The following is a 19645-nucleotide window of genomic DNA, read 5'->3' as shown; positions in this document are numbered from 1 at the left end:
TAATGGGACCTCTAGTTACTGGAAGTTATGAGACCTCTAGTAACTAGAAGTTATGGGACCTTTTGTTACTGGAAGTTATGAGACCTCTAGTTACTGTAAGTTATGGGACCTCTAGTTACTGGAAGTTATGAGACCACTAGTTACTAGAAGTTATGATACTAGGAGTTACTGAAAGTTATGAGACCTCTAGTTACTGTAAATTATGAGACCACTAGTTACTGTAAGTTATGAGACCTCTAGTTACTGGAAGTTATGAGACCTCTAGTTACTGGAAGTTATGAGACCACTAGTTACTGTAAGTTATGAGACCACTAGTTACTGGAAGTTATGAGACCACTAGTTACTGTAAGTTATGAGACCACTAGTTACTGTAAGTTATGAGACCACTAGTTACTGCAAGTTATGAGACCTCTAGTTAGTGTAAGATATGAGACCACTAGTTACTGTAAGTTATGAGACCTATAGTTACTGTAAGTTATGAGACCACTAGTTACTGTAAGTTATGAGACCACTAGTTACTGCAAGTTATGAGACCTCTAGTTAGTGTAAGATATGAGACCACTAGTTACTGTAAATTATGAGACCTCTAGTTACTGTATGTTATGAGACCTCTAGTTAGTGTAAGTTATGAGACCTCTAGTTACTGTAAGTTATGAGACCACTAGTTACTGCAAGTTATGATACCTCTAGTTACTGTAAGTTATGAGACCTCTAGTTATATGAGACCACTAGTTACTGGAAGTTATGAGACCTCTAGTTACTGTAAGTTATGGGACCTCTAGTTACTGGAAGTTATGAGACCTCTAGTTACTGTAAGTTATGGGACCTCTAGTTACTGTAAGTTATGGGACCTCTAGTTACTGTAAGTTATGGGACCTCTAGTTACTGTAAGTTATGGGACCTCTAGTTACTGTAAGTTATGAGACCACTAGTTACTGTAAGTTATGGGACCTCTAGTTACTGTAAGTTATGGGACCTCTAGTTACTGTAAGTTATGAGACCACTAGTTACTGTAAGTTATGAGACCTCTAGTTACTGTAAGTTATGGGACCTCTAGTTACTGTAAGTTATGGGACCTCTAGTTACTGTAAGTTATAAGACCACTAGTTACTGTAAGTTATGAGACCACTAGTTGCTGTAAGTTATGAGACCACAAGTTACTGGAAGTTATGGGACCTCTAGTTACTGTAAGTTATGAGACCACTAGTTACTGTAAGTTATGGGACCTCTGGTTACTGTAAGTTATGAGACCACTAGTTACTGGAAGTTATGAGACCTCTAGTTACTGGAAGTTTTGAGACCTCTAGTTACTGGAAGTTATGAGACCTCTAGTTACTGGAAGTTATGAGACCTCTAGTTACTGGAAGTTATGAGACCTCTAGTTACTGGAAGTTATGAGACCTCTAGTTACTGTAAGTTATGGGACCACTAGTTACTGGAAGTTATGAGACCACTAGTTACTGGAAGTTATGGGACCTCTAGTTACTGGAAGTTATGGGACCTCTAGTTACTGTAAGCTATGAGACCACTAGTTACTGGAAGTTATGGGACCTCTAGTTACTGTAAGCTATGAGACCACTAGTTACTGGAAGTTATGGGACCTCTAGTTACTGGAAGTTATGGGACCTCTAGTTACTGTAAGCTATGAGACCACTAGTTACTGTAAGTTATCAGCCGGCTGTAGATGTCTATGTGGCATCAGATATGTGATCGATGTGAATCTTGCAGGGCGGCGATGGAGACAGTGGAGTCGGAGGTTTTTGATCTGGAGAACCGCCTGGAGAAGGTAGGTTGAGGGATGAGGAAGGGAGGGGAATAGTATGGGGTACATTACTTAGGACTATTGTGCAAAGTGCCTAGTTTTTTCAGCAGATAGATCAATGCACAGAATTCAGTCACCGCTACTGAACCCACTCTGCAGCTCTGGAAGGTTGGTGGATCTAAGAAACAACAGGCATAGACATAACAGAACAAGAACGTAGGAGATGAATGAAGGAGGCGCATCATGCCGGGAATAGATAACACACAGGGAGAGACTGATAACGTCAGGAGCAGCGGCTCCTGGGCCCAGAGCTGGGGGTGACTGTACCCTCACTGCACCACTGACAGGAGGAGATACTGAGCCCCTGGTGATAGGAGCGAATAGAAACATATGTGACCAATGGCCACCCTGAGATCACCACATGTCTTCTATACACCCATCAGAGGGTAACTCAGGTAGGTACTGGCAGTCTTTCAGAATCGCTCCCATCAATACAATCCGCTCCAACAGATTCCATGAGACTAAACGTTTCTACTAGGCAAAACAATGGTAATCCGCCATTCCCCGGCAACATGAACCTATATATATATATATATATATATATATATATATATATATATATATCTATCTATCTATCTATCTATCTATCTACAAAGATCTGGAAACAGTGGGGGCGCCACTAGCACATGAAGCACAGCAGATAAAATCCATATCAGAGGTGGGGATGAGACCACCGCTTGTGTAACAGCGTCTGATAGTTACCCGAAGACATGAACACCGCGTCCTCCAACCGGGAGCAGATTCCTTGCGTCAAACCACGCCAATAGGAAACTGATCCCAGTCGGAGGACGCAGTGTTTATGCCTTCGGGTAACTATCACTAGTGGCGCCCCCACTTTTTCCGGATATTTGTAGACCATTATCAGCCGCTCGGAATCGGGTTCATGGGGAGGACGACAGCCGGTATTCCCGGTGTGCAGCCTGACAAAGATCATCTGTAGAAATCTGGATCTTAGTGTTTAATTGGAACCACTAAATCCAACATTGGACTTGTAGTTCCACAGAGGACATTATTTTAAGGAACTGTTTATGCCCTCATACTTGTTTATATATATATATATATATATATATATATATATATATATATATATATATATATATATACACATACATACAGATGGGTCCACGGTTATCTTGATGAATTTTCTGCACCTAGGCACTACATGGCTTATTAGCATAAACCCTTCATCTATTGTTCTCAGCTGCAATACAATACAGAAAACAATGCAGCAGGGGATTATGTCCGACTGGCCAGTCTCAGTTATTCCTATTGAAGGTCAAGATAAACATGGACCCATCTGTATATGTACTGTATGTGAGATGTATTATATGACTTAAGGGTACAAATAACAAGGGATGTGCGGGCAGGAAAATGGCTCAGGAGTCACTGGCTAGCCCCAGAGCCAGAATTACACACAATACAGTATATGAGACAAAGTCTACATGTAGGCATTATACACAGGTGCAGCAGTATATACATGTGGGCATTATACACAGGTGCAGCGGTATATACATGTGGACATTATACACAGGTGCAGCGGTATATACATGTGGGCATTATACACAGGTGCAGCAGTATATACATGTGGGCATTATACACAGATGCAGCGGTATATACATGTGGGCATTATACACAGGTGCAGCGGTATATACATGTGGGCATTATACACAGGTGCAGCGATATATACATGTGGGCATTATACACAGGTGGAGCAGTATAAACATGTGGGCATTATACACGGGTGCAGGGGTATATACATGTGGGGATTATACATAAGTGCAGCAATATATACATGTGGGCATTATACACAGGTACAGCGGTATATACATGTGGGTATTATACACAGGTGCAGCAGTATATACATATGGGCATTATACACAAGTGCAGGAGTATATACATGTGGGTATTATACACAGGTGCAGGAGTATATACATGTGGGTATTATAAACAGGTGCAGCGCCTCACACCTCCCCTACTCCCACCTGTACTACTCACACTGGTACACCCTCACACCTCCCCTACTCCCACCTGTACTACTCATATTGGTACACCCTCACACCTCCCCTACTCCCACCTGTACTACTCACACTGGTACACCCTCACACCTCCCCTACTCCCACCAGTACTACTCACATTGGTACACCCTCACACCACCCCTACTACCACCTGTACTACTCACACTGGTACACCCTCACACCTCCTCTACTCCCACCTGTACTACTCACACTGGTACACCCTCACACCTCCCCTACTCCCACCTGTACTACTCACACTGGTACACCCTCACACCTCCCCTACTCCTACCTGTACTACTCACACTGGTACACCCTCACACCTCCCCTACTCCTACCTGTACTACTCACACTGGTACACCCTCACACCTCCCCTACTCCTACCTGTACTACTCACACTGGTACACCCTCACACCTCCCCTACTCCCACCTGTACTACTCACACTGGTACACCCTCACACCTCCCCTACTCCCACCTGTACTACTCACACTGGTACACCCTCACACCTCCCCTACTCCTACCTGTACTACTCACACTGGTACACCCTCACTCCTCCCCTACTCCCACCAGTACTACTCACACTGGTACACCCTCACACCTCCCACCTGTACTACTCACACTGGTACACCCTCACACCTCCCCTACTCCCACCTGTACTACTCACACTGGTACACCCTCACACCTCCCCTACTCCCACCTGTACTACTCACACTGGTACACCCTCACACCTCCCCTACTCCCACCTGTACTACTCACACTGGTACACCCTCACACCTCCCCTACTACCACCTGTACTACTCACACTGGTACACCCTCACACCTCCCACCTGTACTACTCACACTGGTACACCCTCACACCTCCCCTACTCCCACCTGTACTACTCACACTGGTACACCCTCACACCTCCCCTACTACCACCTGTACTACTCACACTGGTACACCCTCACACCTCCCACCTGTACTACTCACACTGGCACACCCCCACACCTCCCCTACTCCCACCTATACTACTCACAGTGGTACACCCTCACACCTCCCCTACTCCCACCTGTACTACTCACACTGGTACACCCTCACACCTCCCCTACTCCCACCTATACTACTCACACTGGTACACCCTCACACCTCCCCTACTCCCACCTGTAATACTCACACCTCCCCTACTCCCAACTGTGCTACTCCCACTGGTACACCCTCACACCTCCCCTACTCCCACCTGTACTACTCACACTGGTACACCCTCACGCCTCCCCTACTCCCAACTGTGCTACTCCCACTGGTACAACCTCACGCCTCCCCTACTCCCACTGGTACACCCTCACGACTCCCCTACTCCCACCTGTACTACTCCCACTGGTGCACCCTCACACCTCCCCTGCTCCCACCTGTACTACTCACACTGGTACACACTCACACCTCCCCTAATCCCACCTGTACTACTCACACTGGTACACCCTCACACCTCCCCTACTCCCACTGGTACACCCTCACACCTCCCCTACTCCTACCTGTACTACTCACACTGGTACACCCTCACACCTCACATACTCCCACCTATGCTACTCCCACTGGTACACCCTCACACCTCCCCTACTCCTACCTGTACTACTCACACTGGTACACCCTCACGCCTCCCCTACTACCACCTGTACTACTCACACTGGTACACCCTCACACCTCCCCTACTCCCACCTGTACTACTCACACTGGTACACCCTCACACCTCCCCTACTCCTACCTGTACTACTCACACTGGTACACCCTCACGCCTCCCCTACTCCCACTGGTACACCCTCACACCTCCCCTACTCCCACTGGTACACCCTCACGACTCCCCTACTCCCACCTGTACTACTCCCACTGGTACACCCTCACGCCTCCCCTACGCCCACTGGTACACCCTCACGCCTCCCCTACGCCCACTGGTACACCCTCACACCTCCCCTACTCCCACTGGTACACCCTCACGCCTCCCCTACTCCCACCTGTACTACTCACACTGGTACACCCTCACACCTCCCCTACTCCCACCTGTACTACTCACACTGGTACACCCTCACGCCTCCCCTACTCCCACCTGTACTAATCACACTGGTACACCCTCACACCTCCCCTACTCCCACCTGTACTACTCACACTGGTACACCCTCACACCTCCCCTACTCTTACCTGTACTACTTACACTGGTACACTCTCACACCTCCCCTACTCCCACCTGTACTACTGACACTGGTACACCCTCACACCTACCCTACTCCCACCTGTACTACTTACACTGGTACACCCTCACACCTCCCCTACTCCCACCTGTACTACTCACACTGGTACACCCTCACACCTCCCCTACTCCCACCTGTACTACTCACACTGGTACACTCTCACACCTCCCCTACTCCCACCTGTACTACTCACACTGGTACATCCTCACACCTCCCCTACTCCCACCTGTACTTATCACACTGGTACACCCTCACACCTCCCCTACTCCCACCTGTACTACTCACACTGGTACACCTGACACCTCCCCTACTCCCACCTGTACTACTCACACTGGTACACCATCACACCTCCCTTACTCCCACCTGTACTACTCACAGTGGTACACCCTCACACCTCCCCTACTCCCACTGGTACACCATCACACCTCCCTTACTCCCACCTGTACTACTCACACTGGTACACCCTCACACCTCCCCTACTCCCACCTGTACTACTCACACTGGTACACCCTCACACCTCCCACCTGTACTACTCACACTGGTATACCCTCACACCTCCCCTACTACCACCTGTACTACTCACACTGGTACACCCTCACACCTCCCCTACTACCACCTGTACTACTCACACTGGCACACCCTCACACCTCCCCTACTCCCACCTGTACTACTCACACTGGCACACCCCCACACCTCCCCTACTCCCACCTGTAATACTCACACTGGCACACCCCCACACCTCCCCTACTCCCACCTGTACTACTCACACTGGTACACCCTCACACCTCCCCTACTCCCACCTGTACTACTCACACTGGTACACCCTCACACCTCCCCTACTCCCACCTATACTACTCACAGTGGTACACCCTCACACCTCCCCTACTACCACCTATACTACTCACACTGGTACACCCTCACACCTCCCCTACTTTCACCTGTACTACTCACACTGGTACACCATCACACCTCCCTTACTCCCACCTGTACTACTCATACTGGTACACCCTCACACCTCCCCTACTCCCACCTGTACTACTCACACTGGTACACCCTCACACCTCCCCTACTCCCACCTGTACTACTCACACTGGTACACCCTCACACCTCCCCTACTCCCACCTGTACTACTCACACTGGTACACCCTCACACCTCCCCTACTCCCACCTGTACTACTCACACTGGTACACCCTCACACCTCCCCTACTCCCACCTGTACTACTCACACTGGTACACCCTCACACCTCCCTTACTCCCACCTACACTACTCACACTGGTACACCCTCACACTTACCCTACTCCCACTGGTACACCCTCACACCTCCCCTACTCCCAACTGTGCTACTCCCACTGGTACACCCTCACGCGTCCGCTACTCCCACCTGTACTACTCACACTGGTACACCCTCACACCTCCCCTACTCCCACCTGTACTACTCACACTGGTACACCCTCACACCTCCCCTACTCCCACCTGTACTACTCACACTGGTACACCCTCACACCTCCCTTACTCCCACCTACACTACTCACACTGGTACACCCTCACACTTACCCTACTCCCACTGGTACACCCTCACACCTCCCCTACTCCCAACTGTGCTACTCCCACTGGTACACCCTCACGCGTCCGCTACTCCCACCTGTACTACTCACACTGGTACACCCTCACACCTCCCCTACTCCCACTGGTACACCCTCATGACTCCCCTACTCCCACCTGTACTATTCCCACTGGTACACCCTCACACCTCCCCTACTCCCACCGGTACACCCTCACACTGGTACACCCTCACGCCTCCCCTACGCCCACTGGTACACCCTCACGCCTCCCCTACGCCCACTGGTACACCCTCACGCCTCCCCTACGCCCACTGGTACACCCTCACACCTCCCCTACTCCCACTGGTACACCCTCACGCCTCCCCTACTCCCACCTGTACTACTCACACTGGTACACCCTCACACCTCCCCTACTCCCACCTGTACTAATCACACTGGTACACCCTTACACCTCCCCTACTCCCACCTGTACTACTCACACTGGTACACCCTCACACCTCCCCTACTCTTACCTGTACTACTTACACTGGTACACTCTCACACCTCCCCTACTCCCACCTGTACTACTCACACTGGTACACCCTCACACCTACCCTACTCCCACCTGTACTACTTACACTGGTACACCCTCACACCTCCCCTACTCCCACCTGTACTACTCACACTGGTACACCCTCACACCTCCCCTACTCCCACCTGTACTACTCACACTGGTACACCCTCACACCTCCCCTACTCCCACCTGTACTACTCACACTGGTACACTCTCACACCTACCCTACTCCCACCTGTACTACTCACACTGGTACACCCTCACACCTCCCCTACTCCCACCTGTACTACTCATACTGGTACACCCTCACACCTCCCCTACTCCCACCTGTACTACTCACACTGTTACACCCTCACACCTCCCCTACTCCCACCTGTACTACTCACACTGGTACACCCTCACACCTCCCCTACTCCCACCTACACTACTCACACTGGTACACCCTCACACCTCCCCTACTCCCACCTGTACTACTCACACTGGTACACCCTCACACCTCCCCCTACTCCCACCTGTACTACTCACACTGGTACACCCTCACACCTCCCCTACTCCCACCTACACTACTCACACTGGTACACTCTCACACCTCCCCTACTCCCACCTGTACTACTCACACTGGTACACCCTCACACCTCCCCTACTCCCACCTACACTACTCACACTGGTACACTCTCACACCTCCCCTACTCCCACCTGTACTACTCACACTGGTACACCCTCACACCTCCCCTACTACCACCTGTACTACTCACACTGGTACACCCTCACACCTCCCACCTGTACTACTCACACTGGCACACCCCCACACCTCCCCTACTCCCACCTATACTACTCACAGTGGTACACCCTCACACCTCCCCTACTCCCACCTGTACTACTCACACTGGTACACCCTCACACCTCCCCTACTCCCACCTATACTACTCACACTGGTACACCCTCACACCTCCCCTACTCCCACCTGTAATACTCACACTGGTACACCCTCACACCTCCCCTACTCCCAACTGTGCTACTCCCACTGGTACACCCTCACACCTCCCCTACTCCCACCTGTACTACTCACACTGGTACACCCTCACGCCTCCCCTACTCCCAACTGTGCTACTCCCACTGGTACAACCTCACGCCTCCCCTACTCCCACTGGTACACCCTCACGACTCCCCTACTCCCACCTGTACTACTCCCACTGGTGCACCCTCACACCTCCCCTGCTCCCACCTGTACTACTCACACTGGTACACCCTCACACCTCCCCTAATCCCACCTGTACTACTCACACTGGTACACCCTCACACCTCCCCTACTCCCACTGGTACACCCTCACACCTCCCCTACTCCTACCTGTACTACTCACACTGGTACACACTCACACCTCACATACTCCCACCTATGCTACTCCCACTGGTACACCCTCACACCTCCCCTACTCCTACCTGTACTACTCACACTGGTACACCCTCACGCCTCCCCTACTACCACCTGTACTACTCACACTGGTACACCCTCACACCTCCCCTACTCCCACCTGTACTACTCACACTGGTACACCCTCACACCTCCCCTACTCCTACCTGTACTACTCACACTGGTACACCCTCACGCCTCCCCTACTCCCACTGGTACACCCTCACACCTCCCCTACTCCCAACTGTGCTACTCCCACTGGTACACCCTCACGCCTCCGCTACTCCCACCTGTACTACTCACACTGGTACACCCTCACACCTCCCCTACTCCCACTGGTACACCCTCACGACTCCCCTACTCCCACCTGTACTACTCCCACTGGTACACCCTCACGCCTCCCCTACGCCCACTGGTACACCCTCACGCCTCCCCTACGCCCACTGGTACACCCTCACACCTCCCCTACTCCCACTGGTACACCCTCACGCCTCCCCTACTCCCACCTGTACTACTCACACTGGTACACCCTCACACTTCCCCTACTCCCACCTGTACTAATCACACTGGTACACCCTCACACCTCCCCTACTCCCACCTGTACTACTCACACTGGTACACCCTCACATCTCCCCTACTCTTACCTGTACTACTTACACTGGTACACTCTCACACCTCCCCTACTCCCACCTGTACTACTGACACTGGTACACCCTCACACCTACCCTACTCCCACCTGTACTACTTACACTGGTACACCCTCACACCTCCCCTACTCCCACCTGTACTACTCACACTGGTACACCCTCACACCTCCCCTACTCCCACCTGTACTACTCACAGTGGTACACCCTCACACCTCCCCTACTCCCACCTGTACTACTCACACTGGTACACCATCACACCTCCCTTACTCCCACCTGTACTACTCACACTGGTACACCCTCACACCTCCCCTACTCCCACCTGTACTACTCACACTGGTACACCCTCACACCTCCCACCTGTACTACTCACACTGGTACACCCTCACACCTCCCCTACTACCACCTGTACTACTCACACTGGCACACCCTCACACCTCCCCTACTCCCACCTGTACTACTCACACTGGTACACCCTCACACCTCCCCTACTCTTACCTGTACTACTTACACTGGTACACTCTCACACCTCCCCTACTCCCACCTGTACTACTCACACTGGTACACCCTCACACCTACCCTACTCCCACCTGTACTACTTACACTGGTACACCCTCACACCTCCCCTACTCCCACCTGTACTACTCACACTGGTACACCCTCACACCTCCCCTACTCCCACCTGTACTACTCACACTGGTACACTCTCACACCTACCCTACTCCCACCTGTACTACTCACACTGGTACATCCTCACACCTCCCCTACTCCCACCTGTACTACTCACACTGGTACACCTGACACCTCCCCTACTCCCACCTGTACTACTCACACTGGTACACCATCACACCTCCCTTACTCCCACCTGTACTACTCACAGTGGTACACCCTCACACCTCCCCTACTCCCACCTGTACTACTCACACTGGTACACCATCACACCTCCCTTACTCCCACCTGTACTACTCACACTGGTACACCCTCACACCTCCCCTACTCCCACCTGTACTACTCACACTGGTACACCCTCACACCTCCCACCTGTACTACTCACACCGGTACACCCTCACACCTCCCCTACTACCACCTGTACTACTCACACTGGCACACCCTCACACCTCCCCTACTCCCACCTGTACTACTCACACTGGTACACCCTCACACCTCCCCTACTCTTACCTGTACTACTTACACTGGTACACTCTCACACCTCCCCTACTCCCACCTGTACTACTCACACTGGTACACCCTCACACCTACCCTACTCCCACCTGTACTACTTACACTGGTACACCCTCACACCTCCCCTACTCCCACCTGTACTACTCACACTGGTACACCCTCACACCTCCCCTACTCCCACCTGTACTACTCACACTGGTACACTCTCACACCTACCCTACTCCCACCTGTACTACTCACACTGGTACATCCTCACACCTCCCCTACTCCCACCTGTACTACTCACACTGGTACACCTGACACCTCCCCTACTCCCACCTGTACTACTCACACTGGTACACCATCACACCTCCCTTACTCCCACCTGTACTACTCACAGTGGTACACCCTCACACCTCCCCTACTCCCACCTGTACTACTCACACTGGTACACCATCACACCTCCCTTACTCCCACCTGTACTACTCACACTGGTACACCCTCACACCTCCCCTACTCCCACCTGTACTACTCACACTGGTACACCCTCACACCTCCCACCTGTACTACTCACACTGGTACACCCTCACACCTCCCCTACTCCCACCTGTACTACTCACACTGGTACACCCTCACACCTCCCCTACTACCACCTGTACTACTCACACTGGCACACCCTCACACCTCCCCTACTCCCACCTGTACTACTCACACTGGCACACCCCCACACCTCCCCTACTCCCACCTGTACTAATCACACTGGTACACCCTCACATCTCCCCTACTCCCACCTGTACTACTCACACTGGTACACCCTCACACCTCCCCTACTCCCACCTGTACTACTCACACTGGTACACCCTCACACCTCCCTTACTCCCACCTACACTACTCACACTGGTACACCCTCACACTTACCCTACTCCCACTGGTACACCCTCACACCTCCCCTACTCCCAACTGTGCTACTCCCACTGGTACACCCTCACGCCTCCGCTACTCCCACCTGTACTACTGACACTGGTACACCCTCACACCTCCCCTACTCCCACTGGTACACCCTCATGACTCCCCTACTCCCACCTGTACTATTCCCACTGGTACACCCTCACACCTCCCCTACTCCCACCGGTACACCCTCACACTGGTACACCCTCACGCCTCCCCTACGCCCACTGGTACACCCTCACGCCTCCCCTACGCCCACTGGTACACCCTCACGCCTCCCCTACGCCCACTGGTACACCCTCACACCTCCCCTACTCCCACTGGTACACCCTCACGCCTCCCCTACTCCCACCTGTACTACTCACACTGGTACACCCTCACACCTCCCCTACTCCCACCTGTACTAATCACACTGGTACACCCTTACACCTCCCCTACTCCCACCTGTACTACTCACACTGGTACACCCTCACACCTCCCCTACTCTTACCTGTACTACTTACACTGGTACACTCTCACACCTCCCCTACTCCCACCTGTACTACTCACACTGGTACACCCTCACACCTACACTACTCCCACCTGTACTACTTACACTGGTACACCCTCACACCTCCCCTACTCCCACCTGTACTACTCACACTGGTACACCCTCACACCTCCCCTACTCCCACCTGTACTACTCACACTGGTACACCCTCACACCTCCCCTACTCCCACCTGTACTACTCACACTGGTACACTCTCACACCTACCCTACTCCCACCTGTACTACTCACACTGGTACACCCTCACACCTCCCCTACTCCCACCTGTACTACTCATACTGGTACACCCTCACACCTCCCCTACTCCCACCTGTACTACTCACACTGTTACACCCTCACACCTCCCCTACTCCCACCTGTACTACTCACACTGGTACACCCTCGCACCTCCCCTACTCCCACCTACACTACTCACACTGGTACACTCTCACACCTCCCCTACTCCCACCTGTACTACTCACACTGGTACACCCTCACACCTCCCCCTACTCCCACCTGTACTACTCTCACTGGTACACCCTCACACCTCCCCTACTCCACCTACACTACTCACACTGGTACACTCTCACACCTCCCCTACTCCCACCTGTACTACTCACACTGGTACACCCTCACACCTCCCCTACTCCCACCTACACTACTCACACTGGTACACTCTCACACCTCCCCTACTCCCACCTGTTCTACTCACACTGGTACACCCTCACACCTCCCCTACTCCCACCTGTACTACTCACACTGGTACACTCTCACACCTACCCTACTCCCACCTGTACTACTCACACTGGTACACCCTCACACCTCCCCTACTCCCACCTGTACTACTCACACTGGTACACCCTCACACCTCCCCTACTCCCACCTGTACTACTCACACTGGTACACCCTCACACCTCCCCTACTCCTACCTGTACTACTCACACTGGTACACCCTCACACCTCCCCTACTCCCACCTGTACTACTCACACTGGTACACCCTCACACCTCCCCTACTCCCACCTGTACTACTCACACTGGTACACCTGACACCTCCCCTACTCCCACCTGTACTACTCACACTGGTACACCCTCACATCTCCTCTACTCCCACCTGTACTACTCACACTGGTACACCCTCACATCTCCTCTACTCCCACCTGTACTACTCACACTGGTACACCCTCACACCTCCCCTACTCCCACCTGTACTACTCACACTGGTACACCCTCACACCTCCCCTACTCCCACCTGTACCACTCACACTGGTACACCCTCACACCTCCCCTACTCTCACCTGTACTACTCACACTGGTACATCCTCACACCTCCCCTACTCCCACCTGTACTACTCACACCTCCCCTACTCCCACCTGCACTACCTCACACCTCCCCTACTCCCACCTGTACTACTCACACTGGTATACCCTCACACCTCCCCTACTCACACTGGTACACCCTCCCACCTCCCCTACTCCCACCTGTACTACTCACACTGGTACACCCTCACACCTCCCCTACTACCACCTGTACTACTCACACTGGTACACTCTCACACCTCCCCTACCCCTACCTGTACTAATCACACTGGTACACCCTCACACCTCTGCTACTCCTACCTGTACTACTCACACTGGTACACCCTCACACCTCCCCTACTCCCACCTGTATTACTCACACTGGTACACCCTCACATCTCCCCTACTCCCACCTGTACTACTCACACTAGTACACCCTCACACCTCCCCTACTCCCACCTGTACTACTCACACTGGTACACCCTCACACCTCCCCTACTACCACCTGTACTACTCACACTGGTACACCCTCACACCTCCCCTACTCCCACCTGTACTACTCACACTGGTACACCCTCACACCTCCCCTACTACCACCTGTACTACTCACACTGGTACACCATCACACCTCCCTTACTCCCACCTGTACTACTCACACTGGTACACCCTCACACCTCCCCTACTCCCACCTGTACTACTCACACTGGTACACCCTCACACCTCCCACCTGTACTACTCACACTGGTACACCCTCACACCTCCCCTACTCCCACCTGTACTACTCACACTGGTACACCCTCACACCTACCCTACTCCCACCTGCACTACTCACACTGGTACACCCTCACACCTCCCCTACTCCCACCTATACTACTCACACTGGTACACCCTCACACCTACCCTACTCCCACCTGTACTACTCACACTGGTACACCCTCACACCTCCCCTACTCCCACCTGTACTACTCACACTGGTATACCCTCACACCTCCCCTACTCCCACCTATACTACTCACAGTGGTACACCCTCACACCTCCCCTACTACCACCTATACTACTCACACTGGTACACCCTCACACCTCCCCTACTTTCACCTGTACTACTCACACTGCTACACCATCACACCTCCCTTACTCCCACCTGTACTACTCATACTGGTACACCCTCACACCTCCCCTACTCCCACCTGTACTACTCACACCTCCCCTACTCCTACCTGTACTACTCACACTGGTATACTCTCACACCTCCCCTGCTCCCGCCTGTACTACTCACACTGGCTCACCCCCACACCTCCCCTACTCCCACCTGTACTACTCACACTGGTACACCCTCACACCTCCCCTACTCCCACCTGTACTACTCACACTGGTACACCCTCACACCTCCCCTACTCCCACCTGTACTACTCACACTGGTACACCCTCACACCTCCCTTACTCCCACCTACACTACTTACACTGGTACACCCTCACACTTACCCTACTCCCACCAGTACTACTCACACTGGTACACCCTCACACCTCCCCTACTCCTACCTGTACTACTCACACTGGTACACCCTCACACCTCCCCTACTCCCACCTGTACTACTCACACTGGTACACCCTCACACCTCCCCTACTCCCACCTGTACTAGTCACACTGGTACACCCTCACACCTCCCCTACTCCCACCTGTACTACTCACACTGGTACACCCTCACACCTCCCCTACTCCCACCTGTACTACTCACACTGGTATACCCTCACACCTCCCCTACTCCCACCTGTACTACTCACACTGGTACACACTCACACCTCCCCTACTCCTACCTGTACTACCCACACTGGTACACCCTCACACCTCCCCTGCTCCCACCTGTACTATTCACACTGGTACACCATCACACCTCCCCTACTCCCACCTGTACTACTCACACTGGTACACCCTCACACCTCCCCTACTCCCACCTGTACTAATCACACTGGTACACCCTCACACCTCCCCTACTCCAACCTGTACTACTCACACTGGTACACCCTCACACCTCCCACCTGTACTACTCACACTGGTACACCCTCACACCTCCCCTACTCCCACCTGTACTACTCACACTGGTACACCCTCACACCTCCCCTACTACCACCTGTACTACTCACACTGGCACACCCTCACACCTCCCCTACTCCCACCTGTACTACTCACACTGGCACACCCCCACACCTCCCCTACTCCCACCTGTACTAATCACACTGTACACCCTCACACCTCCCCTACTCCCACCTGTACTACTCACACTGGTACACCCTCACACCTCCCCTACTCCCACCTGTACTACTCACACTGGTACACCCTCACACCTCCCTTACTCCCACCTACACTACTCACACTGGTACACCCTCACACTTACCCTACTCCCACTGGTACAAACCTCACACCTCCCCTACTCCCAACTGTGCTACTCCCACTGGTACACCCTCACACCTCCCCTACTCCCACCTGTACTACTCACACTGGTACACCCTCACACCTCCCCTACTCCCACTGGTACACCCTCATGACTCCCCTACTCCCACCTGTACTATTCCCACTGGTACACCCTCACACCTCCCCTACTCCCACCGGTACAACCCTCACACTGGTACACCCTCACCGCCTCCCCTACGCCCACTGGTACACCCTCACGCCTCCCCTACGCCCACTGGTACACCCTCACGCCTCCCCTACGCCCACTGGTACACCCTCACACCTCCCCTACTCCCACTGGTACACCCTCACGCCTCCCCTACTCCCACCTGTACTACTCACACTGGTACACCCTCACACCTCCCCTACTCCCACCTGTACTAATCACACTGGTACACCCTTACACCTCCCCTACTCCCACCTGTACTACTCACACTGGTACACCCTCACACCTCCCCTACTCTTACCTGTACTACTTACACTGGTACACTCTCACACCTCCCCTACTCCCACCTGTACTACTCACACTGGTACACCCTCACACCTACACTACTCCCACCTGTACTACTTACACTGGTACACCCTCACACCTCCCCTACTCCCACCTGTACTACTCACACTGGTACACCCTCACACCTCCCCTACTCCCACCTGTACTACTCACACTGGTACACCCTCACACCTCCCCTACTCCCACCTGTACTACTCACACTGGTACACTCTCACACCTACCCTACTCCCACCTGTACTACTCACACTGGTACACCCTCACACCTCCCCTACTCCCACCTGTACTACTCATACTGGTACACCCTCACACCTCCCCTACTCCCACCTGTACTACTCACACTGTTACACCCTCACACCTCCCCTACTCCCACCTGTACTACTCACACTGGTACACCCTCGCACCTCCCCTACTCCCACCTACACTACTCACACTGGTACACTCTCACACCTCCCCTACTCCCACCTGTACTACTCACACTGGTACACCCTCACACCTCCCCCTACTCCCACCTGTACTACTCACACTGGTACACCCTCACACCTCCCCTACTCCCACCTACACTACTCACACTGGTACACTCTCACACCTCCCCTACTCCCACCTGTACTACTCACACTGGTACACCCTCACACCTCCCCTACTCCCACCTACACTACTCACACTGGTACACTCTCACACCTCCCCTACTCCCACCTGTTCTACTCACACTGGTACACCCTCACACCTCCCCTACTCCCACCTGTACTACTCACACTGGTACACTCTCACACCTACCCTACTCCCACCTGTACTACTCACACTGGTACACCCTCACACCTCCCCTACTCCCACCTGTACTACTCACACTGGTACACCCTCACACCTCCCCTACTCCCACCTGTACTACTCACACTGGTACACCCTCACACCTCCCCTACTCCTACCTGTACTACTCACACTGGTACACCCCTCACACCTCCCCTACTCCCACCTGTACTACTCACACTGGTACACCCTCACACCTCCCCTACTCCCACCTGTACTACTCACACTGGTACACCTGACACCTCCCCTACTCCCACCTGTACTACTCACACTGGTACACCCTCACATCTCCTCTACTCCCACCTGTACTACTCACACTGGTACACCCTCACATCTCCTCTACTCCCACCTGTACTACTCACACTGGTACACCCTCACACCTCCCCTACTCCCACCTGTACTACTCACACTGGTACACCCTCACACCTCCCCTACTCCCACCTGTACCACTCACACTGGTACACCCTCACACCTCCCCTACTCTCACCTGTACTACTCACACTGGTACACCCCCACACCTCCCCTACTCCCACCTGTACTACTCACACTGGTACATCCTCACACCTCCCCTACTCCCACCTGTACTACTCACACCTCCCCTACTCCCACCTGCACTACCTCACACCTCCCCTACTCCCACCTGTACTACTCACACTGGTATACCCTCACACCTCCCCTACTCACACTGGTACACCCTCCCACCTCCCCTACTCCCACCTGTACTACTCACACTGGTACACCCTCACACCTCCCCTACTACCACCTGTACTACTCACACTGGTACACTCTCACACCTCCCCTACTCCTACCTGTACTAATCACACTGGTACACCCTCACACCTCTGCTACTCCTACCTGTACTACTCACACTGGTACACCCTCACACCTCCCCTACTCCCACCTGTATTACTCACACTGGTACACCCTCACATCTCCCCTACTCCCACCTGTACTACTCACACTAGTACACCCTCACACCTCCCCTACTCCCACCTGTACTACTCACACTGGTACACCCTCACACCTCCCCTACTACCACCTGTACTACTCACACTGGTACACCCTCACACCTCCCCTACTCCCACCTGTACTACTCACACTGGTACACCCTCACACCTCCCCTACTACCACCTGTACTACTCACACTGGTACACCATCACACCTCCCTTACTCCCACCTGTACTACTCACACTGGTACACCCTCACACCTCCCCTACTCCCACCTGTACTACTCACACTGGTACACCCTCACACCTCCCACCTGTACTACTCACACTGGTACACCCTCACACCTCCCCTACTCCCACCTGTACTACTCACACTGGTACACCCTCACACCTACCCTACTCCCACCTGCACTACTCACACTGGTACACCCTCACACCTCCCCTACTCCCACCTATACTACTCACACTGGTACACCCTCACACCTACCCTACTCCCACCTGTACTACTCACACTGGTACACCCTCACACCTCCCCTACTCCCACCTGTACTACTCACACTGGTATACCCTCACACCTCCCCTACTCCCACCTATACTACTCACAGTGGTACACCCTCACACCTCCCCTACTACCACCTATACTACTCACACTGGTACACCCTCACACCTCCCCTACTTTCACCTGTCATACTCACACTGCTACACCATCACACCTCCCTTACTCCCACCTGTACTACTCATACTGGTACACCCTCACACCTCCCCTACTCCCAC

At 53.1% G+C, this 19645-nt stretch overlaps 1 protein-coding gene across 1 annotated transcript in view; it reads left to right on the top strand.

The window, feature by feature from the left end:
• The window catches only part of ACAP1 (ArfGAP with coiled-coil, ankyrin repeat and PH domains 1), a 289787-nt gene that overhangs the window by 118636 nt on the left and 151506 nt on the right, over positions 1-19645 (top strand). The window contains exon 2 of the mRNA XM_063950432.1: positions 1729-1786. Within this exon, the coding sequence (XP_063806502.1) occupies positions 1729-1786 (58 nt within the window). The remainder of the gene's footprint in view (positions 1-1728; positions 1787-19645) is intronic.

Source organism: Pseudophryne corroboree (assembly GCF_028390025.1).
Source record: "Pseudophryne corroboree isolate aPseCor3 chromosome 6 unlocalized genomic scaffold, aPseCor3.hap2 SUPER_6_unloc_3, whole genome shotgun sequence".
NCBI classification, from domain to species: Eukaryota; Metazoa; Chordata; class Amphibia; order Anura; family Myobatrachidae; genus Pseudophryne; species Pseudophryne corroboree.
Note: the sequence above shows the minus strand (reverse complement) of the source record. Positions and strands in the feature narration are given on the sequence as shown.